Source organism: Zalophus californianus, chromosome 16 (assembly GCF_009762305.2).
Source record: "Zalophus californianus isolate mZalCal1 chromosome 16, mZalCal1.pri.v2, whole genome shotgun sequence".
Taxonomy (NCBI): domain Eukaryota; kingdom Metazoa; phylum Chordata; class Mammalia; order Carnivora; family Otariidae; genus Zalophus; species Zalophus californianus.
The window spans coordinates 30,882,788-30,906,983 of NC_045610.1; the positions used below are offsets into that span (position 1 = coordinate 30,882,788).

The 24,196-nt window shown below is 43.9% G+C and overlaps 2 protein-coding genes across 6 annotated transcripts in view; one reads left to right on the forward strand and one right to left on the reverse strand.

The window, feature by feature from the left end:
- The window catches only part of MMD (monocyte to macrophage differentiation associated), a 73,764-nt gene that overhangs the window by 21,817 nt on the left and 27,751 nt on the right, over nucleotides 1-24,196 (forward strand). For 3 of the 5 annotated variants that reach the window (XM_027624949.2, XM_027624948.1, XM_027624947.1), the window contains exon 7: nucleotides 18,079-18,229. In XM_027624949.2, the coding sequence (XP_027480750.1) occupies nucleotides 18,079-18,229 (151 nt within the window). Of the gene's footprint in view, nucleotides 1-2,593; nucleotides 4,485-18,078; nucleotides 18,230-24,196 lie in introns of those variants that run through there. The other 2 variants (XM_027624946.1, XM_027624950.1) reach the window with 1 other exon arrangement.
- Nucleotides 21,151-22,095, reverse strand: LOC113939232 (60S ribosomal protein L15-like). Its single transcript, XM_035724527.1, has one exon. The coding sequence runs from the start codon at nucleotides 22,057-22,059 to the stop codon at nucleotides 21,445-21,447; it is 615 nt and encodes a 204-aa protein (XP_035580420.1). The 5' UTR covers nucleotides 22,060-22,095; the 3' UTR covers nucleotides 21,151-21,444.

The window sequence follows — 24,196 nt, forward strand, 5'->3', positions numbered from 1 at the left end:
GTCTGCCTTCGGCTCAGGTTGTGATCCCAGGTTCCTGGGATTGAGTCCACATCAGGCTTCCTACTCAGCGGGAAGTCTGCTTCCCCCCTCTCCCTCTGCCTCTCCCCCTGCTTGTGCACTCTCTCCCTCTCTCTCTCTCAAATGAATAAAATCTTAAAAAAAAAAAAAAAAAGCCAGATACAAAAATAGACATACAGTATCATTCCATTAATGTGAAGTTCTAAAACAGACTTAGTGTGTGGTGATAGCAGCAGTAAGAACAATGGTTGCTTTGGTGGAAGAGATTGTCCAGGATTGGGAGGGGGTGTTGGGGTAAGTGGTCTCTCTTGATCGGGGTATGGGTTAGATAGATGTATGCATTTATCAAGACCCATGGTGTTCACTTAGTATTTATGTATTACACTCTGTAAAGTAATCATCAATTTAAAAAAAGACCCGTTTCCGGGGCGCCTGGGTGGCTCAATTGGTTAAGCGACTGCCTTCAGCTCAGGTCATGATCCTGGAGTCCCAGGATCGAGTCCCACATTGGGCTCCCTGCTCAGCAGGGAGTCTGCTTCTCCCTCTGACCTTCTTCCCTCTCGTGCTGTCTCTCTCTCATTCTCTCTCTCTCTCAAATAAATAAATCTTTAAAAATAAATAAATAAATAAATAAATAATGACCCGTTTCCACTCTTCCCTCCCCCTCCCCCAAAGAAGAATTTAAGTTCAGGAACCAGACCACCTTGGTTCAAATCCTGATTCTGACACTTAAACACTACGTGGCCTTGAGCAAATTATGTACTCTCTCTGTTTAGTGTTCTCATCTGTAAAGTTGGGATACTAACAGTACCTAATTTAGGGTTGTGAAGATTAAATGAGTAAACATGGGTACACTTCGAACAGTGCCTAGGATAGAATAAAAGTGCAATGACACAGGCAATGAAGAAAACAGCTTTTGTTTTAGGATTCACTATAGTCTGGTTCCCTGAAAGTTAATAAGTTAAATATGGTGTCTTGAGGAACTGTCTGCTACCAGAATGTATATCAGAACCAACCTCTGTACGTGGCTTGGTCTCTTGCTTATTGTTTCAGTGGAAAGAAAAAAAGAGTGCTATCTTTTGGGCAGTGACCAGCTCTATGGCTTTGTTCAGGTTACTTCATTCCTCTGGTTCTACTCTCTTCATCTCTAAAATGAGGAGGATGAATTATGTTAGATGAATGACTTTTTACTGTTTGGGAATTATATGCCCCTTCGAGAATCTGATGAAGACCTTCTAGAAATATGTCCCTAATGCACATACGCAGAGAATTTTGTATAATAATAGGTATCAGTTGTTTTGTAACCTTAAAGTAATAATAAATGTGTGGTATTTGGGGGTTTTTTTGTTTGTTTTTGATAAAAATCAGTCTGGCTGACTTTACATCTTACAAAGGTTAATAAGAAACCCGTTACCAGTTGATTTGGGTTGGCTCCTTCCCCATCTTTTGATTTTACAAAAACCGTGGGGACTTACCTGAACTTTGAAGAAAGGACTGATCCCCACCTGTGGCCCTAGATCCTCACGCCTGGTTCTGAGCTCGTGGTTGTCTGTTGCTGCCACTGTCTAGGTGCATGGGGCTTTAAGTTGGTGGCTGCATAAGAGCTTCCCCATGCTCCCAGCTGGACCTGGCCGCAGTCCAAGGCTCCAGAGCTCATGAGTGTGCAGTTGTCAGTGCCCAGGCCTCTGAGACACCCACACATGCATCCCCTTCCAAGGCCTTGCCAGAGTCTGGCTTAGGTTTTCACCACCCTGCAGAACCTGAGATCTTTCTATTCCTAGTCCTCAGGAATCTGGGGGACTGACTTGTTCATCAGCCTCCTAAGCCTTGCCTCTGTTCTCTTCCCCTCATTCATATAGCCCACTTTAATTTTGAAGATGGGCCTAGGTCTTGGAAAACCAAGATCAGCCTAAAAATTCTCCTTTTTGTGTTAAAGCACATGTGACTTTTAACTTCCTGCTGAGCTCAGAAACGCCTAGGCTCACAGACCTAAAGGCCTCGCAACATCTAGAAGGTCAGGAAGTATGTTATCCTTAACGTGCTGTCTGATCTCCGAGGTCACTTGTAGCTGTGATTTGCCCATGTCAGCCATAAGGAAGCCATAAGCTCACACAAGCAGGGGAAGTCTTGGAAAAGCAATCAGCGTAGAACAGTTTGAGAGGAGGATGGGCCGAGATGTCAATTATAAATGCGGTGGTGTGGGTGCGCCTTAGTATGGAAGAAAGCTCTTAAAGGAGAAGGTGAAAGCCAAAGATGGTACTTTCTTAACCTGAACTCCTGTGTCTGGGTGTGATTGCAGTCGGCTTCAGCATGCCATAGATGAGCAGAGGCTGCTGCTTTTCACCGTGGGGCCTGTAACCTGACTTCTCTGCCAGTCAAGACCGCCAGCCCCCAAGGGTAATCCAGCCTGACGGATGAGAGACTTTTCAGTTTAGTTCATGTTTACTGAGCAGGATGCTGTCTGTGCGGCTCCTTCATTGTCTAGAAGATCAGCAGGCTGCGGGGGAATTGCAATGATCTCTAGTTTGTCACATCGAGAGTAACATCACAACCTCTTTTTTTCCTCTGTTGACAGAATAACACGGATGGACTTCATGAACTTGCCTGTGGGGGCTTAATTTATTGCCTGGGAGTTGTGTTCTTCAAGAGTGATGGCATCATTCCCTTTGCCCATGCCATCTGGCACCTCTTTGTGGCCACGGCAGCTGCAGTGCATTACTATGCCATTTGGAAATACCTTTATCGAAGTCCTACAGACTTTATGCGGCATTTATGACCCATCTGTACTAGGTCTCGAAACCAGTATTATTTCAATTATGGCACTTGGGAGTGGGGTAAGAGCTGAAAATTGCACAGAGGGAAAAAAAAAAAGACAACTGCACTGACTTTCTTTATATCTTTTGAATATAATTACTGTGAAAGTACAAAAGCTGTGTTCTGGAATGTTCCCCCTCACAGCAGATAAAAAAGGTAGTGAATTAATTATTCATTCCATTCCACTATCATGAAGGACTCCGGATAGACTTGGCCAACCGATGTTTACAAAACAGAATTTTGTATTTTAATTTTACAGATTTTACTACATGATTTTTCTAAATTACTAGGTCAGATTGTAAAAGTCAGTGTAACAACAAAGCTTCCTTTTTAAGAGAAAATTGTTTCTATCACTTTCCCGTTAACTGTGTGAAGAATCATGGACAGAACTTAACACTACTTTTACCATGTTTCATCTTGGCATAACATGGTTATTTTTTAAATAGAAATTTTCATTTTTTGTAAATTTTTAAAGACGACTTCATTGAAGCGCATCTCTGCGGTTCCTCATTCACGTGAATTTTTCAGCAAGCTGTCAACATTCCACAAACGAACATTATACCTCTTCTGATAGTTTTATTAAGCATAGAGAAATTGCCAATTTTTAAAAATTGTGGTTTTCCAAACTTTTCTGCCAACCTCTGACTCTGAACTCCATGCTGCTTTGGGCCATATACTTGACCTAGTTTGGTTTACCAGTGATGGAAAAGTATTTTGATATCATTAACTTTTTCAAAAGATGCAACTTTTTCTCTATGCCTTTGCCATGTTTTCTTCAGGATCTCTTTCAACAGTGGATGAGTATTCACATCTGTATTATGATGGTATTGTTGGAGTGGTCATCCACTGAAGACTCTGAAGAGTGTTATGAATTACAGTGAATAGTGGTATTGCCTGTTTGATGCCCGTCGGTTAAGTCATTGTCACTTAGCTTAATATTATCAGTTTGATACTCATTTTCAGTTGTGGAATTAGGTGCACAAATTCACATTCCTATCCTTCCCCTGTACCTCCTGATAGAGTTTTTTCTTTTCCATAGAAGAATATTTAAAGCATTGTTTGGCAGATAGAAACATGTATCTGTAGTTCATGGGTTGTATCCTGGCTCAATGGAGTGGTATTTAATATATTATTTTTGGTTTTCCTTCCGTGTCTTATATTAAGATTAACATTAGTTGTTTTGTTTATTAATCTCCTGTTGGTGTTTTAATAAATGAAATAACCTTGCCTTTAGATCCTTGCTGATACTGACTGCTGGATTTGGGTTTGATCAGTGGAATAATTGGCTTGACGACACATTTAGACTTATTCATTGAAATTTTGTACTGTTGTGGCTTTAAAAGAGGGTTTATTTTGGGTGTGCATATTTAGAACTCCCTGATTTGGGTGAATTACATGGGTATAAAGAACTGGTATTTGCTGGTAGATTCTTAAATAGGCAAGGTGCCCAGTGATCACACCAACCAGAGCACTCCTATCTGCATGATTCTGAACATCCTGATGCCTGTTGTTTTGTGTTTATTCTGTTTTTAACATATTAACTTTTGTGGATTCATTTAAAGTCTGCTCAAAAGTAACACTGTCGAAACCACTAAAATGTATGTAAAAAAATGTGCTGTAGACTAGAATAAAATTGTTACTTGGATTTGTTCCACTGTCTCTAAATTAGATGGCTGTGAAGATGATAATGCATGTCTGAGAGCTTGAGCTCATCTAGCATTGTAATTTGTATACTAGCCTTTTTTGGGGGGGGGGGAGAAGTCAGGATAGAAAGAGAAACAAATGCGCCCTGTCATCTAGAACTTTCTAGTCCACTTTTTAATAATTGAAATGCCAGAGCCAGCTCAGACATTAAAATCAGCACATGTTTTCAGTTTAAAAAATATGCTAGTTGGGGCCTAAAGATTGTAAATTTTATAAATGATGTATCTTTACCAAGAGAATCCTTTTGGTTTAGTTTATAGACTATACCATAGGACTGAGGTTACACAATTTTATATCAGCAACCAGACATACATCATATTGCAAATGAAGGGAATGTTCGATGCCATTCTCCCCCTTTCTACAGAACAGGAAGCAGAGTCAGAGAGGTCTGACTCCTTCCTCCAGAGTCGGGGAGCTGGGACAGGAAAGCAGGTCACCATATACACAACTGCATTTTCAAAGTCAGCAATAGCAAACAGATCAAACTTGAACTGAAAATTCATTTAGTGTGGATGGCATTTAGAGCCTCAGTAAAAACCCTCAGGCAACCCTCCATCAAACCTAATGTTGAAGACTGAGTGTCTTAAAGCATCATTCTTCCCTCTAATTCTGGCCTCTAGTCCACCAGGGTAGCCTCTTCTATTTCTAGAGCATCTGCCCACTCCTGTGCTCTCCCCTTCCTGATCAGCATCTTCAGCCCAAAGCTATCTTCTAAAGACCAGACCTCTCTCATCAACTGCCCAGATGCCCCTTGGCACATTCCACTCAACCTGTCCCAGACTGAGTTCATTATCTTCCCTCCTTCCCCCACCACCAAGCCCATTTCTCTGAAGTTCCCTGTCTCAGTTCAGGCCATGGCCAGAGCCTCCCAACCATCCTTGATTTGTGTCACACTCAGATCCAGGCAGTCAGCCAGAACTGTCCCCTCTGCCTCAGTCACAACTCCCTGATCTGCTTGCTCACCCCCCCGTCCCTCTTCAAGGCCCTGCCAAGCCCTTGCGAGCAGCCCTCAGACTGCTTAGCCACCTCCGCTGTACCCCTGCCCCTGGGTACACCCCCCAAATGAGCGCAGCCGCCACACTGCAACCAGCATTATCGTCCCAAAGTAGAGTCAAGCATGGCTGTCCCCTGCTTTAAAACGTCCACTGACTCAGCCCCTGCGACTCAGGCCAGCCCACCGGCGTCTTCACGTGCCGACTCCTCATCCTCCCTCTCAGACTAAAGCCCCACAGTGAGTTTCACAACCTCCCCCCCAACATTGTGCCCTCCTGGCGCTTTTGCAGCTGCTGTTCCTCAGCCTGGGATGCCCTTCCGCAGCCTTTCTCCTACCCTGGCAAACATTTCCTCATTCCCAACTGCCATCAGATGCCTTCCTCTTTGACTGTACAGCACTGATAGGGTGGCCCCTGTCACATTGCGTTAGGATTGAGTCTGCTGCTCTGCTCCCAGGGCTGACCTCCTTCAAGGCAGGACTGAGTCTCCTCCACCTCTGTCCTCAGCCTGTGGCAAAGCAGTGGGCTCACCGTTCGAGAGGGAAGAGGGCGGGTTGGAGGAGAGAGACTGACAATGAAGTGGTTTGGACCGAGCACCTCTTGTCATGAATACTGTAGCAGGCTCTAACTGCCTGCCGGGAGCCTACTTCTAGCTTCCTTGGCCTTACTGGCTTCCTGACGGAGGGTCATCTAGAACGTTCATGGCAACCACAGGAAAGTTGATGAGTAATTGTCATGGAAATCCTAGATAGTGTATCCTAAATAAGGAAAAACACCAGCCTTATTTTTTGAAGCTTCCGGAGAACCAACTATCAATGATTTATAAGCCTGGAAAATTACCTACCTTACTTCCCTTAGGTCCTCTTTTTCTGAACATATTAATAAAATAAAAATAACAGTTCTGCAACCCTTGAGCCTTAGTGTAGATTACACTCAAAAAGCGGCAACTTTAACATAAGGTTTAAATACTATTTTGTATATCTTTACTCTGAAAATGTATAAAACACTTGGGAAAATAGAGCACAGAAAAATTTTAAATCACCCAGAGTTCATTCATCCTAATACATTTTCATGTATTTCCTGTAAACATGCCATATATGTGATTCTGTGTACTGCTTTTTTCCCCCACTTATTTTATAAACATTTACAAAATATTACATAGTTTTCATAGCCAGAATTTTCAGTGGCCCCACCTTTTTTTCTGGACTGGAGATAATACAGCCTGTTTTGCTTAATCGTTCACTCAATTTTGCATTTTTAGCTTGTTTCCAGTTTTTTATAAACAGTACTGCAGTGATACCAGCGCATAGCTTTTGTCCATGTTTATGATTGAGTCCATAAGGTAATGATAATAAATTGAGGGCTTCCCGTGTATTGGGGACGGCTAGTTTGTACGGATTAACTCATTGAACATTTACAAAAATCCTTATGGGTAGATAATTTTATTATCCCCATTTTACAGATGAGAAAACACAGATGAATGAGTTTCCTTGTCCAAGGTAAGTGGCAGAACTGGATCGAACCCAGGAAGCCTGGAGTCTGTTTTCATTCTCAGGAGTGCAGTTCCTGGTTAAAGGTTTATTGATGGGTCTACCCAAAGGAAGACCTCTTAAAAATAAGTAATAAGGTTTGTACTCCAAACCTCCGCATTTTGACTGGGTGTCTTTGGGTTGTGTCTGCTCTTCTCCTATGCCAGTTAGAGGAAGAGTAGAATAGGAGTATCTCCAGATGAAACTGACCACGAAGAAGCTGGTTCCCCTCCCTCCTTCTGAAGCGCAATAAAGTTTCCCAAGAGGGCCCAAGGAATGTTTTTAGTTTAACAAGGTTAGAATGACTGTGTTCATGTCTTTCTGCTGCTTTTGCTATTTTAAACAGATAGTGCCAACATGTTCTTACGTTCTGTGCCATTCCCACCTACATCTCTGCGATGGATTGGTGATGTTATTTTCCCCAGAAACAGTGCCACTGCACTCCAACCATTTTGCAAGGGGAGTTAAGCTATTCTCATCAGGGGCCTGTTCAACACAACAGAACACTCTCCTTCTCCTACACAGCTCATTATCACTCAGACTTTCACTGCAGTCAGAAGGCTTAAGCCGAAATAGACTGGCCAGGCTTACTGGGGCCTTGGGAAAATATGCTTTGGAGGCTTACCTCATCTCCTCCGAGCAGTCACAGGTCTTTTTGTCATTCTGTGCCAGGCCAACCTTGGTACGCCCAATCAAATGTGTCCGTTTCTGAAAGTCAGGAAAATGTATTGATCAAGAGGATTTGCTTCTCTTAAAATCACGAGTGTTTTCTGAAGCCCATCTGTGAGCTATGTGTTGAGTTGGCGTGGAATCATCAGCCAGCCTGTGACAGATTGGATGAGCTTAGGCAAGTTACGGATTACCTCTGAGCCTCAATTCCTATCTGCAAAAGGGGTATAGCACTTCCCTCATAGTGCAGTCATGAGGATTGAATAAACCAAAAGTGTCTAGTTTATTGCATTCTGGCATATGATTGGCATCAGATAAATGTTGGCTTCCTTCCCATATGGCCAAGCTTTTAAAATTATGGTTATAGCCCACCTGCAGAGATTTTTCATGCAAAAACAACCTGAAGAAACAGTGTAGTAGCACTCAAAAAAAAAAAAAAAATCTTGTGCATCTTTTAACCCTTAAAAATGGCCCCGGATCAACTGCTGGTCAAGGCTATGTGGTCACCGCAGGCTCTCTAATGATTTTGTGCCCTTTGTAGCAAATGTTCTTTAAATAGTCACAGAATTTCCTGAGACAGAGGCTGAATACTGCATGGAAAATGGTGGAAAAGGAAGAAGCTGGGCAGTTGTCCTTTGGTGCCCAGATGGGAACGTGTATATTCCACTTAGACCAAAGGCCTTTAGTTAATTGGACCTGCACTCTTTGGACAGCAGTTCGGTCACTATCTGCTGTTATGTGAGTGTGCCTCTTGGGAGACTCACCCACTAGACCAACTCTTAGTGGCTTATGAGAGAATTATTTCTAACTACAGTGCTATCATGTCTTCTCCATCTCATGACTTACCCAGTGATATTGTAGAGTCCCCTAGTCGTACATTCATTTAACGTATTTTTTGGGTATCAGGTATGTGCCATGGACTGGTCTACACATTGGGGATGATGCTGTAATGAAAAACCAACCAACCAACCAAAAAAACACAAAAACCCCTGCCTGTTGCTATGATTCTCTGCCCTTCCTCCCTTCAGCTGGATTCGAGGCCGGATATGTTTTTGCTGATCTGGTTTCTGGCACTATCCAGATGCCTGTGTCTGGTGAACTCCAGTGCAAAGTATGTGCAGACAAGGAGAGAATGCTGCGGACCTAACTAGCCTTTCACCAGACGTCCCTAACTTTGTGCACAAGTCTGCTGGCCTGAGTTCGAGTTCCCTGCCTGATGCAGCTCTTGCCTTGGAGAACACTGAAGAAATTCATCATTTAAAGGGTCCCCTGTGCTAAACTCCGCCTGAAGGACAACGCTCTATTCAGCAGCGCATTTGTTCAAACCCATCAGGTTCCTTTGAAGCAGGTGTTACCTAGCCTCCCAGGCAGGAGATGATGAAGGAGAAACTTCTGTTTGGGCCAAGATGTTTTCCTTCTTTGTTTATAGCATCCGAGACGTCTATAGTGCCTCCTCCACCCCCTATCATTCACCACCACAATCCTGCCCTGTGTCAATACATGTGTTAGTGGCCAGGGGTACAGTACTGAGTAAGTCTCTGCCCTCCCTGGCTCCGCAATCTCCTGGGGAGAAGGACAGACTGGAAACAAATTAGCAATTATAATGCAACATAATTACCGTGTTGTATTGGATGCTATTATTGGAGGAGGAAGTAATTAATTCTCCCCAGGGGGGTCAGAGTCCTCCCTACAGAGGCAGTATTTCAGCTGAGACTTGAAGGGTGAGTGAGGAATCACAGAGAGGGGCGAAGTGAGGGGGCAGTGGGTCGACACAGGGTAGGGGAAAGACAACATTCCAGGCATAGGAAGGAGCACATGGCCGGGGTAGGCAGAGTAGGCTCAGGAGCAGCATGAGGTGCCCTTGGGAAATGCTGCATGGGATGTGTGGGAGGGGAGGTGATAGTATCTATTCAGTGCAGACTGAGGGTCCCGTGTGTGTGTGTGTGTGTGTGTGTGTGTGTGTGTGTGTGTATAAGATGATCTTGTATGCATGTGAATTTTTCTGCAGCAAACTTGTCATTTCTTTTGGAATCATCCACTGCTAGGTGTTATGTTATCCGGCATCTGGATTTTGAATAAAGAGGAAACCCTGGCCCCTAAGTATTAGAAAGGACATGGGCAGCTTGACTGGAGTCTCAGTTTATTTATCTTTAAAATGCAGATGATTAAAAAAAAAAAAGAAAATGCAGATGATGTAATAAGACTAACCTCAGAGGTTAGTGAAACACTATATAAATGTGAATTTAAAAATGAGCACCAATCTAGGGGCGCCTGGGTGGCTCAGTCAGTTAAGTGTCCGACTCTTGATTTCAGCTCAGGTCATGATCTCAGGGTGGTGAGATCGAGCCCTGCACCAGGCTCCATGCTGAGTGTGGAGCCTGCTTAAGATTCTCTCTCTCTTCCCCTCCCTCTGCCCTTCCCCCTGCTTGTGAAAATGCAGAACTCACTCTCTCTCAAAAAAAAATAAAAAATAAAGAGCACCAATCTTAAAAAGTGGGCCAGTGTATTCCCAAGCAGCCTTAAATTGTCCAACTGTTTTAGAGGGGAGATTTGCTACTCAGTACCTGGGAGGGAGATGAAGGTAGCTGCCCGACCTTCCTCTTCCCCTGACCTCTCCCTGGCTGGCCTTTACTGAGTAACCTTTAAGAGAAAGGTCCTTTGTGCAGTGTCTTCTCTCTCCGGCCCATTGGTTTAACTCGTTCATGTGGAACATCACTGGCAGGAGGCACCCTACATCTGGCTCAAGTTTCTCTTCACTCATCAGCTTTAGGAACTCGAGCCAGTGAGCTCTCCACATATGCCAAGCCCCGGTATGGTTCTTCACTGATGTGTTTTGGGGGTTGTGACCTGACAACTAGTGGAGAGGGAAGAGAGGAGCAAGTGATTTGGCTGTGCTGAACCTTGATTTCCTCATTTTGAAAGGGAGGACTGTGCTCTCAGCCTCAAAGGGCTCGGGTGAGATTATTTGCAAAAAGTACCTAACACAGGACCCAACAGTCAGTGCTGAATAACATTCTCAATCATTCTTCATCAGAGGTGCTCTGAAGATTGTGAAAGAGCCCTTGGCTAGAATTAGGGCAAAGGGGTGCAGGCGGATTGCTCCCCTACTCAGCTCCTTTCACCCTGTGTGAATGGTGGCCCTATTCCCATCTGAGATTCTTGCTCAAGCCCATCTGCTGCCTGGGGCTTGTGCTACCAACCCTGTCTTCCCTTGCCCTGTTTTGGGGCCTGTATTGTTCTTATCCTCTCTGAGGAACTTGATGGCACTGTCTAATCTCTCTTCTATCTCCCCAGCCCTGGCCTCCCGGACTTTGCTGCATCTGGGCCCCACCTCCCCTCCATTTCTGCCCTGTGCCTTTTTTTTCCTGGCTCCGACCCCTCTACTGGCCCTTAAATATTGGTTCCCCAGGGTCCTCCTCAGCCCTCTAACCCTCAATGACATCACCCACATGCATGGTGAGGGTCTTTAGCCCCAAACTCTCCTGTCTCCCAAGTCCTTAAACCCATTCGCCCATTGGCTGTTTTCACATGGATGTCCCATACCCACCTCAAAGTCAGTATTTTCAAAGCTAAATAGGTCATCTCTTCTCCCAAACCCGATGTGCCTTCTGTATTCCTGTGTAAGCCAGCAGTATGATCATCTACACAATCACCTAAGCCAGAAACCTGAGAGTCCTTCTGGACCTCTCCCTCCCACACATGTATCCCATGTTCCGCCAGTTCACAAATCTCACACTCCCAGATCTGTCCCGAACTCTGTACCTCCTCCACAGGCACCACCTGAGTTGAAGCCCTTACCCATTCTGTTCACTATGATTGCTCCCAGCAAGTCTTCTGCCATCCACCCCACCCCATCCACCTCATTCCTTCGACCTCACACACCTCTCATCTAGTCTCTACATTTCTAGCCAAGTGCTATTTCTAAAATGAGAATCTGGTCTGATTCTCTAACATAATTCCCCTTCTCTTTCAGGATAAGCTTAGTGCCGGATCTGGTACCTACTTACCTGTGTGGACTCCCCTCTTCCTACTCCCAGCTACCCTCCAGCCAATCAGAAGGCCTGCCATCCCTCAAATATGCCACTGCTTTATCATGCCTCCGTGCCTCTGCATATGCTGTTCCATCTTCCTCGATGCCCTCCCTGCCCTCACCTTCCTCCATCCACACTGAGTATCCCTATTTAAACTTCAAGTCCAAATTCAAGTGTTACCTCTTCCTGAAAGTCTTTCCTGACTCCGCTGGGCTTAGAAGGGGCTCCTCCTTCACATTCTCCCAAGGAATTCCACTGTGACAGTTGGTAATCACACTGTATTGTGTTCATCTGTTCCCCACCACAGCCCTCAAGGTAAGAGTTTTAATCTCTGTACTGCTGATCCTTCAAAGAGCTTCTTGACACATTGGAGCTACTTGGAACACGCTTATTGAATACGTGAATGAATGAATGATTGCACGAAGACTTGATGGTCACTGGCATTGAAGGGAGCATTTGTTGATATTAGTGCTGAGAAGACAAGATCCTGGAGATCAGGCTGTCGGATGTGTACGGACATCTTCACAAATGACAGCAGAGAGGGAGCCTTGAGCCAGGCTCACCTCCAGATAGCCTCCCTCCCGCCACCTAGTGTCTGTCTGGGCCACCTCGCCCTTCCATCTTAACAAAGTTCAGCTTGAGCAAAACAAAATTAATATGGTAAAACTTTTTTTTTTTTTTTCATTGCAATGCTGAATGAAAATGACCCACACTCCTTGATATTACGGGCTCTTTGAGATTAGCATGGATGATCAAACACTGACCCCGCCTCTTTCTTACAATGCTGTTACCTGAAGCATCAGAGCAAATGATAACACCTTACAGGGTGAAAGCTACGTCAAACCACCCAGATCAACCAGGAAGCAGAAGGAGCACCAGTTTCCAAAGACCTGAGGTCCCATTCTGGCCGGGATCCAGCCAGGATCACTAAAGTCCTTCCAGCTTTAATTCCCAGGCTGCAGAGGACCGTGGACTGTAGCCACCCACACACCCAGGTGATTCTGAAGAATGCTCTAATAATAACGTCTTCTAGCTTAAGACATTCCTCTTTGGAAGTGTCCAAGTGCCTTCACGGCTATCACCCTGCATTCTTTGCCTGTTTTCTTGGGAGGCCATTTGGTGGCAAATGTTTTAATTCCTCTGTTACAGTTGGTAAAAGTGAACCTCCAAGGAGTTAAATAATAACCCAAGATCACACAGTGAATTGGAGATCAAGCCAGAACATGCACCCGGGCAAAAATAACTTCCGAATGGCCACTTTACTAAGCCTTCTATGAAACATCATCTGCTCTTTATTTAAGTCTGGGGGAACATTAAATTTGGGAAAAAAGAATAGAAGCATAATTAAAGGATCTGGCAAGAGAATATAAAACCCAGAGGGAACAACTCATTCCTTTGTGCCTTTTTTTTTTTTTTAGCTGCTTGAGCACACACATGATTTTTCTTATTCCTTATTCCCAAATGTTCTTTTTATCTTTTTTTTTTTTTAAGTCAAATCTTAAAGCGCTGAAGCTGAGACCTTTGAGCACCTGATTTCCTTGGGGCCTGACCGTCCCTCGATTTTCCCTGCGAGGGCCTGACCGACCACTTTGACCCTGTTCTTATTTTTTAACTTTTTATTATGGGAAATTTCATATTTACACAGGAGTACATAGCAACTCAACTCTAAACAGAAAGACACATAATGCAAAACAGGAAAACCTGAGCCTAAGGATGCATTTCCATCACAGGAAATTGTGACCCATCCTTCCCCAACTGCACCGAGGTAGGATGAGCTCAGGACTTGAAGGAGAATACCCACATCCGGCTTCCCCTCCCCTGAACTGCGTGGTTGTTGGAAAGTCATGCTGAGGGTTGGTTTCTTCACTTGCAAAATAGGAATGATCAAACTAACCCCACAGAATGGCTGTGACCATGAACTGAGACAATGTCTGGGAATAGGTTTTATAAGTTATGAAATGCTCTTAAAATGTGAGATCTTTGTACTATTTCGCGGAGCCCTCAGAGCCCTGCCATGCACAGCGTGGTTCACATGCTCAGGAACGTAGACAGAAGGCTTGCATGACAGAGCTCTGCCAGAGCCACCCTCTGTTCAGACTTGGTCCTGAACCTTCATCTTACGTCATTTTGCTTTTCACCCACTTGACTACCAACTGTGCTACCCACCACTCGTTTTCCTCCTTCCTTTGAGGACAGTTTGCCCATCAGTCTTGTCTTCCCAATCTTTATCTCGGCTTCTCTGGTCAACTGTCCTATGTTTCCATCCAGACTAGACCAACTTGGGCTGCCTTTGTTTAGAAAGCCCTTCCTCCACGTGGCACCTGTGATCCTCTTACTCTAGTAAAATCCTGATTGGTAGCACCTACCCCCCAGCAATCAGGACTCAGGCAGGAATCGGCATGGGCTTAGGAAGGAGGACAGGGACGGAAGACCCCTTGCAACAGACTCAGCCTCTCTCCTATAGGTCGAGGAGGGACCTGCTCTCTTTAGAAGGTAGTTTAGGGACGAGTGGTGAACAAGAGGAAATCCATGACCCAATGGAGCTTATGTTCGGGGTGGGGGTGGCGGGGGGAGGGTGCTGACTATAAATGAGTAAATATACAAATAAAATTAAAAATAATATTAAGATGGGAAGGAAATAATGCATAGTTAGGTACTGGCAAGAGACTGGAGGTAGGAGTGGCTGATTAAGATAGGGTAGTCAAGGTCATGGGATATGGCTTTAGTTTTGTAAGTGCCCTCCCCACCTCACCTTATCGTGAACAAGGGAGCTAAGAGCCCCACTTGCTACCACTGGCAGCCATCCCATACCCTGAGGGGAGCTAGTTATAGAATAAAGCCATCACTGTCGATAACAGAGCAGAAAAAGGAAAAAAATCACCTCCTTGGTGCTATGGGTAAGCCACCGTATGGTTGAACCCTAAAGTCCACCTGACTCTGAACCTTCCAGTTAGGTAAGCCAGTAGCTTCAGACCATTTTGATTGGGTTTTTCAATGCCCAACAACCAAGAGTGTTATAACTGATGCATGCCTCTTGTGGGATACGATCCCCACCCCAGGCAGCTCATCTACCCAGACACATATAGCTCTTCCCATGAAGATGCTGAAAAACTGAAGTTTCTCCATCTTCTTACATTTCCAGGGACACCATTACCCGGGTGAGGCACTTGTTAATGTGCCTAACATATTAATGATATTTGACAAATGTCTGTTGAACTGAATTGATTGAATAAGCCAGAGTACTGTTTAAAAGGAGAAAAGACACAGGCAGTCCTAGTCTCCCAAAAGGCAAGGACATTCCAGAATAAGACTTCATAGTCCTTTCTAGGTCATAGAAAGCTTTCACATACCTTACGCCATTTAACCTTGTACTACTCCAGGGATCATCATTTTATGAAGAAATACAGACTGAGAAAGGTCAAGTCAGGGCCATGGCAATTAGGTGACAGTCAAAGGTACTCTGACTCCCAGTCTCTCACTCATTCCTGGATTCTGAATTACCAAAGAGGCGTACATAGGCGTATTGACCTTAGAAAGCCTCATCTGGAGATGAGGACATGGCAAATGTGTTTGTCCAGACTCAGCCAGACATTGGAGGGGCCACATACTTGTGACAGGAATACGAGAGCCCTTCTCTGTGTTACTTCCACCAAAGCTGACTGTAAACCTTATTGACTCGTGGGAGAGCAGGGTAAAATCATATAGCACCTTCCTCCCATCCTTTCCCTTATCATGCTGGCAAAAAAATGTTGCACTTTTTTTTTTTTTACCGTACAATTAGTATTATTTTAAAAAACTTTACTTCACTTTTAATTAACTTCTAACTTCAGAATAATTTTCAATTTACAGGAAAGTTGTGATGATGGTAGAGTTCCCATATATCCCCACACCCGGTTTCCTCTATAAACATCTTACATTAAGATGAAATACTAGTCACAATTAGTCAACCAAAATGGATAAATTATTATTAACTAAAGCCTATATTTACTCAGATTTCCTTAGCTTTTATCTAATTTCCTTTATTTGTTCCAGGATCCCATCCAAGCTATATTTAGTCATCCTGTCTCCTTAGGCTCCTCTTGCCTGTAACAATTTCTCAGACTTTCCTTGACAGTTTTGAGGAGTACTAGTCAGGTATTTTGTAGAATGTTCCTCAACAAGGATTCATCTGATGTTTCTCTCATAGTTAGACTGGGGTTAAGGCTCCTGGGGAGGAATAATCACAGAGGTAAAGTGCCATTCTCATTACATCACACCAAGGGTACAGACTGTCAACGTGACTTATCACTATTGATGTTGACCTGGATCACCTGCCCGAGGTGCTGCTTGTCAGGTTTCTTCACTGTAAAGTTTACTCTTTTTTTTTCCTCCATACTATGTTCTTAGGAAGGAAGTCACTTAGGAAGGAAGCTCACACGGAGTGGAGACTTCTGTTCTACCTCCTTTAGAGCAGAATATCGAAATAAATTATCTGGAATTCTTCAGTGATATCTGGCTATTCTACTCATTTATTTATTTGGTCGTTTATTTATATCAGTATAGATTCGTGGATATTTACTTTATTCTTTGGGTATGAATACTATTTATTTTGTTGCTTAAATTGTTCTAGCTCTGGCCACTGGCAACTCTTTCCATTGGCTGACTGCCTTTTTTTTTTTTTTTTTGGAGGAGTAGTACCAATTTTCTTTCACAAATATTGTAGAATAATATAAATAAAACATCACAAAGTTTATACATATACACTCCTACACATCTTTAACCCTTCACTTATTTTCATTTTTATATTTGCATATCTTTAAATATGAGTTTTGAATTGTTTTAAAATTTAAATATCATAAGATTTCTTATACTATGTATAATTATATAACATCTGATGGTTGTATCATACTCCTATCGCATGACCTGCCAATATTGACTGTAATTTTCTTACTTCCTAAATACCAGATTGCCATGTTTTTTAATTTGTGCTAAAATACACATAGCATTAAATTTACCATCTTAACCATTTTTAAGTGTACAGTTTAGTAGTGGTAAGTACATTCATGTTCTAATGCAACCAGAAACCTTTTCTTTCTATAGCAAGACCAAAAACCTATACTCATTAAACAATAACTCCCCATTCCCCATACTCCTAACCCTTGGTAACCACCATTATACTTTCTGTCTCTATGAATTTGACTATTCTTGGTACCTCATGTAAGTGGGATCATACAGCATTTGGCTGACTGTGCTTTGAACCCAAACATATGGTCTTTTTTTTTTTAAGATTTTATTTATTTATTGGAGAGAGAGAGCGCAAGATCACGAGCAGGGGGGAGGAAGCAGACTCACCTCTGAGCAAGGAGCCCGACTGGGGACTCGATCCCAGGACCCTGGGAACATGACCTGAGCTGAAGGCAGATGCTTAACCGACTGAGGTTAAGCATACGTTCTGATGTCTTTTTACCTAAGAGCACAAAGCAAAGAATCAGAAGAACTGAAGTTCTCCTCCCTCACCCCTGCATCTCTATCACAGATTTCTGTGTCACTTTGGTCAGATCTCAACTTGTCTCTCTTTTTCTTCACCTGAACAGTAAAGTTAACACCATCTGCTTTCCTTCACCTCTGCTGTGGCTGTGAAGCCAAAACGAAGTGATAGGCAAGGACTCTTGAAAATTTAAAACAAGACAAAGGAAAGCATGCAAATACATCACTTTAAATCTCTGCTTCCCCTCCCCATTCACATCTGTAGAGCCTTACAGTTCAAGAACTCCATCAGTATTTTCTGAGGGAAAGAATGAACAAGTGTGTGAGAGAAAGCACACATGCTTCCTGAGTTGTAGCAGTGGATAAGCGATGGAAGAGTGGATGCAGCCCAGGTGTGCCAAGAAAACATAGTCTCTCCACCCCTGCTCATTTCAGAGCAAGTTCACAAACCTGTCAGGTGGGCTTACGATGTGCAAACCCTGGCTTGGGAGAAGCAAGGATGCATGACACAGAACATACCGTCAAGAAATTTACAATCCAGCAGGGATCCAGACATATAAACAACACATTTATAGAGGATTCAGGGGTATCAGAAATGCATCCCTATTTTGTGATTTTCTGTAACTTGACTTTATGTCTCCATCCTCCCTGGCCCCTCCTGACTGAATCTTTAGTCGAGCCAATTCCAGGCTGGCTCAGCGAATTCCATGTTTTCTTCTCCTCCTTCCTGGGACTTCCTAGGGCTGTGTCTCAGTTCCGAGGGTCATGTGCTGAGTGGGGAGGAGAGGTGGGGGGAGGCACTGAAAACCTGGGTGTCACCTATCACCATTATGTCCACCTCTGCCTGATTCTCAGGTGTGCTTACCTGCGGTGTGGTTGCCTGTCCATCTGCTTCATCGTAACACAGACACCGTCAGGATCCACCCGCTGGCTATCTGTCACTGTCCGCCTTGGAGTTCAAGGGAAATCGGGAATTCTCCAACACTGCTTTGGAGCCTAAGAAACTGTGAGTGGCTCTTCTAGACCCTCTGTGCTCTCAGCCTCTCACTTAATCATCCCTACCTTCTGCTCTCAGACCACAGGATATGAGGAACACCTGCATGGGGGTTCCTGCCCGGGTCCCAGGCAAGAATCAGGGAAGGGTTCCTCTACTCTTGCACCCTCACACTTTCCTGGGGACACTCTCATCCTACTCCCCTTTGAAGCTGATTCTGGGAAGGGCCCCTTCTCGGTGCACTCATCCTCTGCTTTCATTCGAACCTGTGGAGGTTCTTCCTCTTGGGAGACGGAGGTGGGCAGAAGGGAGCCTAGCTCGGCAAGTACTTTGTTTGATCTTTACAGCTCACACCTGGACTGTGATGTCAGTTGTAAGACCCAATAGCTTTACCGTGGTGGTCTTGCTTTTTAGCTCCACCTGACTCCAGAAACCTTTTATCTAGCAGCCTGTATGCAGAAAGATCACAAGAGGGTAAGAGAAGAGTTGGAGGGGAAAAAAGACGGATGTAGTGGTTGAGAATACACTAGAACGAGTGGAGAGTGTAAAGGAGCATTTTCTCCGTCTAGGAATGGAACGTGAGGAAGAAAGCAAAACAGGAAGCAGCCTGTCCTTACCAGCCGGAACCTTGTCCATGAACCGAGTTCCCTCTTCTTATGCCTCTTTAGGCAGTGTAGACTCTTGTGTAAAGGAGGTGATCCCTCTTCTAGTCCGTGTTGGTGACCTTCTGAGATGAAATGATGATAAGCCCGTAGGTTCGCCTAACTTGTCACAGTTTCCTAAGCATATTACATCCCTTAGTGCATTCGGTCGGCACAGCCCCATGAGGAGGGCAGTTGTTACCACCCCCACTTAACAGATGAGGAAACTAAGCTTCAGAGAGGTTAAGAGACTTGGCCTGAGCAAACCAGAGAATGCCAACAATAGCCAGAATGTACAACCTTGTTTCTAAATCCTTTGTGAGGGGCACCAGCAAAGGTGTGTCTCATCACCTTTGGAGAAGGAAGAAATGGGAAGGCAAAAGCCCACCTCACTCCTAGGGCTTCGGAGACAGTGCCGTGATGTGACAATGAGAACAAAACACCCAGTTCAGTGTTAGCACAGGGCTGCCTCATAGGCCCACGGAGGGGAGAGTAACAGAAACAAAGAGTACGAGTGTGGGTCCAACAAACATTTTCTAAGTGTCTGTTAGCGTTGGATGATGTTCCAAGTGCAAGGGATATAAAAAAACGAGTAACAAGATTTTAGAAGTTTCTTCTCTAGTAATGAGACCCATGAACAAGTGAAATGCAATCTTACGTGAGTCTTAGAGATTTACACAGAGTTTGATTCAGTTTAGAAGAGGGATTGGTCGGTCAGTCCTGGGAAGAGGTGGGAAGCTTCATAGTGGGAGTGCCTCTTGGGCTGAGTCTGAAAAGCAGTTAGGTTCTGACACATGGATGGGGAGACAGAGTAATTGAGGGAGGGGAGGTGTCATGGGAAAGGCCCCGAGGCGTGAAATGTCATGGAATATCTTAGGAAATGCACTGCTGTGTAACTGAATCATTATGTGCAGCAAGGGATGATGATGGGATATAGTGATGAACTTGGAGAGAAGCTAGTTCATAGAGGGCCTGGGAAGCCATACTGGGGGTCAGAATTTGGTCCTCTAAACCCCACTGACCAATATGGTAGCTACTAGCCACATGAGAGTATAGAGCATTTGAAATGTGGCTAGAGTGACTAAGCAATTTAATGTTTAATTTTAGTTCATTTAAACTTAAAAACGGATTCAATTCCGTTACTGGGAAACTTTTAAGTGTGTTTGGAACAACGTGGGTAAGTACATGTGTTCTTTCAACTCCATTGTAAATTGTCTGCAATCTAAATATAAATCAAGCATTTCCAAGGAAAATTTGACATCTGGAATTGAGATACATAAATGTAAAAATATACACCAGATTTCAGAGATTGGCATGCAAAAAGAATGTAAAATATATCATTAATGATTTTTATATTGGTGACAGATTGCAATATTTTTGATATATTGGGTTCAGTAACTGTTCAAATTAATTTCACTTTTTTTTAACTTTTAAAATTTTCCAGGAGCCACATAAAAAGATTACATATGTGGCCCACACTATATTTTTAGTAGGCAGTGCTGCTTAAGCATTGGGGGAACATTGGAGAATTTTATGTAGGGCAGAGACATGGTCAGATTTGCATTTAGAGGGAACATTCTGGTAAGAAAGGGGAGGATAGCATGGAGGGATTTAAGAGTAGAGAAGGGTGCACTTGGTTAGGAAATTATTGCAGTAAAAGCTTCAGGATTGGGGTAATCAGATATTATGGAAGGTCAATTTAGAGCAGGTGTCAGAATCACCTGGGGGGCTTGTTAAACCACAGATTGTGGGTCCCACTCCCAAAGAGGCTGAACTAGGGTGGTGTCCAAGTATTTTTGTGTCTAACTAGTTTCAGCTGCTGATGCTGGTGATCTGGAGACCTTACTCTGAGAACCTCTCCCCTATAGGACTTGGCCACCATTAGGATATATGAAGAGAGGGAGAGAGAAAAGTCTATGAAGACTTGCAGATTCCTGTTATGGTGGTCTGGGTGGACAGGGACTAGAAGAGGAGAAGCTGACTTGGGACAAATGCGATGGGTTTTGTCTGGAATCTCTTGAGTTTGAGATATCTCATGGGTAGCTGGATATATATATAGGTCTGAAACTCAGGAAAGAGATTGAGCTATAATTAAAGATTTGAAGTCACCAGAGTTGAGTTGGCAGGTAAGGCCCTAAGCATGAGTGAGATTGCCCAGAGAGACAGAGAGGCATGAGAAGACAAGAGACCCAAGGGTAGATTCCTATAGTTGAAGCTATGTTTTGATCACAATCATCAGTGTTCAAGAAAAACAAGATAGGCAGGAATATGCACTTGTCATTTTTTTTTGCATTCCACTTTTACAGAATTTATTTTACACCTATTATACCAAACAGCATTTTAAACACTGACATATAAACTCCCTAATAAGATAAAGCAAAGACAAAAGCATTTATCTTATTAGAAACAAGATACACCATCACTTAAAGTCTTCAAACATTATTGCACTTTAACTTTCATAATTTGACAATGCATTCATGGAACAATGTGCAGACAACTCAATTTAACAGACAAATAACACTTTTAAGCAGACATGACTGTCCTAAATTGTTTATTAGGTAAGATTTTTTACAAATATTACTTATATTAGCGGTAACGGTGGAGCTGGAGAGTATTGTGTCTTCTCCATGCCGCGCGGTGAGAACCACCAATAGTGTGGTGGAACTTGTGACCTTTTCCAAGGCCATGGCTCTTGCGGCCTGCAGATGTCAGCCCTCTCATCTCCCTGTGCTTGTGGACTGGTTTGGTGATCCACTGGGTGTCAGGATTTCTTCTGATAGCTTTATGGAATGGATCAATGAGGATGACCTCAAAGAATTTGCACGTGGAATCTTCGCCAACCCAGTAAGAATTCAAGACTCTCAGAGCCCCACAGTGGCGCCCAGCTCTCTCCTCTGCAACAGACTGAAGGCTTCGGGCAAACTTTAGCTGGTTAACACCATGATGGACAGGCTTGCCGTAGGTAGCACCCTTAGGAACTGGGCGTTTGCGGCCACCACGATGCACACGAATCCAATATATGACATAACCTTGCTTGGCCTTGTACCCCAGCCTGCGTGCTTTATCGGGCCGGGTTGGGCGGGGAGCCCTGTGGAGCGCAGAGAGCTGGCGGTACTGCCAGCAGCGCACCCTGAGAAGAAAGCGCATTACATCGGACCGCTGCTTCCTCCATAGTTCCTGGATGTACTTGTAAGCGCCCATCTTGGCCTACCTTTGAGCTGATGGCTGCTGCCGGACGGAAAAAAAAAAAAGCTGCACTTGTCATTTTTAACTGTATGTTCCTGTGTTCGATCACAGTGACCCAGGCTTAAGGAACAGATTCATAGGGCTTTAAAGTCTAAACAAAGGTTAGCAATGCTCCACCACTGACATGACAGAAGTTAAGGAAAGTCTTTTATTTATGAATTTGATCATTAATAAGATAGTCTTGGCTGACCAGCAGAACCTTCCTAAGCTTTAGCTTTGTTGTTTGTCTATAAAACTGGGATACTGATACCTCTCTCACAGAGTGTCTTGGGGAAGGGAATAATGCGTGTTAAGCACAGCACCCAGCTGACACACAGGAGCATCTCAGGAAGGATAATTATCATCATTGCTGGGAGACCACCTTCCAGGTGAGGCAACTTCGCTAACTAATCCTTCATGGATAGAAACTCATTTCACGTGGAATCTCACCCAATGCAGAGAGAGCCGTTTCGAGTCAACAACAGCAATGAGCATTTCAGGATTGTAATTATTGCAGTTTTAAAGTTCAGAGGGAAGGAAAACCAGTTCTTTAGAGCAAATGCGTGTTGTCCATTGTCACACTGTGTTTTTACAACAAATGAAATGAAATGGAAAGTAGCCTTCCTCCGCACCAGGCGGGCTGGACATATTATCCCATTTAATCTATCAACATAATATCTTTAAATAAGTCTCCAGTGAATGGCTCCACGTGTCTCCTAGCAGGAGGAAGAGGAACTGGGGCCCTGTGGTCCCAGCACACTGCCGAGGCAATCAAAAGCTGGGTCCCTGCAGGTGGCTCGTTGTCATTATTCAGAGCAGCAGATGGGTGTCTGCAGTCTGACCTGTCTGACAGGCGGGCCACACCTGTGTAGACAAGTGCAGCCTTTCTTTTGGTCATTTAAGCCATTTTCCCCATCTCCCTCTCCTGTTCTCATTTTCTCTGGGAGCCATAGCACTTCCTTTGATTCGCCTGCTGTGTCTCCTCACACAAAACCCTTCGTCTGAGACAGAAAGCCGTCCTCATATTACCTTTAATCTGAATATCGATTTCAGCATCTTAAACCAGAGAGCCTTATCTAGTCCAGCTGCTTTGATTGAGATATGGTCTGGAAAGAAGTAAAATAGAGTTTGTGGTGCTTGCCTGACATCTCTCTGAGCCCTCTTGTACTTTTCTTTCCAGAGAATTCTCACCTCTCCCAGGTCCTGGTGTGCTAATGAAATAGATATTCTGTTTTGTTTCCGTTGGGCACAGAGTGAAGTCAAATACATTTCCTAAAGATTTGTTTTCCAGCTTGGCTGAACGGACTCAAAGCCACAAAACCACCAGCGAGGGCCCGAGGTGTCTAAATGGATGCGGAAGCCATTTAAAATGCTAGAAAAAAAAACAAAAATAAAATCAGAGGCTGGTGGGATTCTCTGTAGTTATTTTACTGAGTAGGAGGAGATTGTTTTTTATACACATATAAAAGTACATCATTAGCCAGTTACATTACAGTGAGGTATTTTACCAATCACCAATGCTACTCCTGTTTTTTTTTTAAATAAAGCATATCTGTACATCCCCTCGTCTGACCAACTCCTTCCTCCTTCCCTCCCTCCTAACCCCTGCCACCAAGAACTTCCACTAAGTGATCAGCAAACGCATCTATAGCTTCGAACACATCTTCGAGTATTTCCAACACCCACTTGCCTTAGTTGAAACCCAAGGTGACTGTGTGCCCCCTTCCTCTCTCATAGCTCAGGATCCAATGGAAGGATAATGGTCCTCCTTGTTTACCATTGCTACTTCCAGACGATTATTCCCCTGCCCTCTTATGAAAACGAATTAAACCCAATACACACAACAGCACAACAAACCCAGCTCCTTTGAAGCTCATGCTATCCCACATTACTCCCTACTCCCCTGCCTTAGTTGTCATTTGCTCTCCTTCACTGAAGACTTTAGGACCTGATTCACGGTCATTGTCTCCTGTGATCAATGCCATCGAGCGTAATAACTTGTATCTGCAGGGAGGCTGCTCACCCAACGCCTTACACATCAACTCAGTGAACTTCTCAACTGTACCTCAACTCACATGCCCATGATCCTGCCCCAGACATTGTCAAATACCTG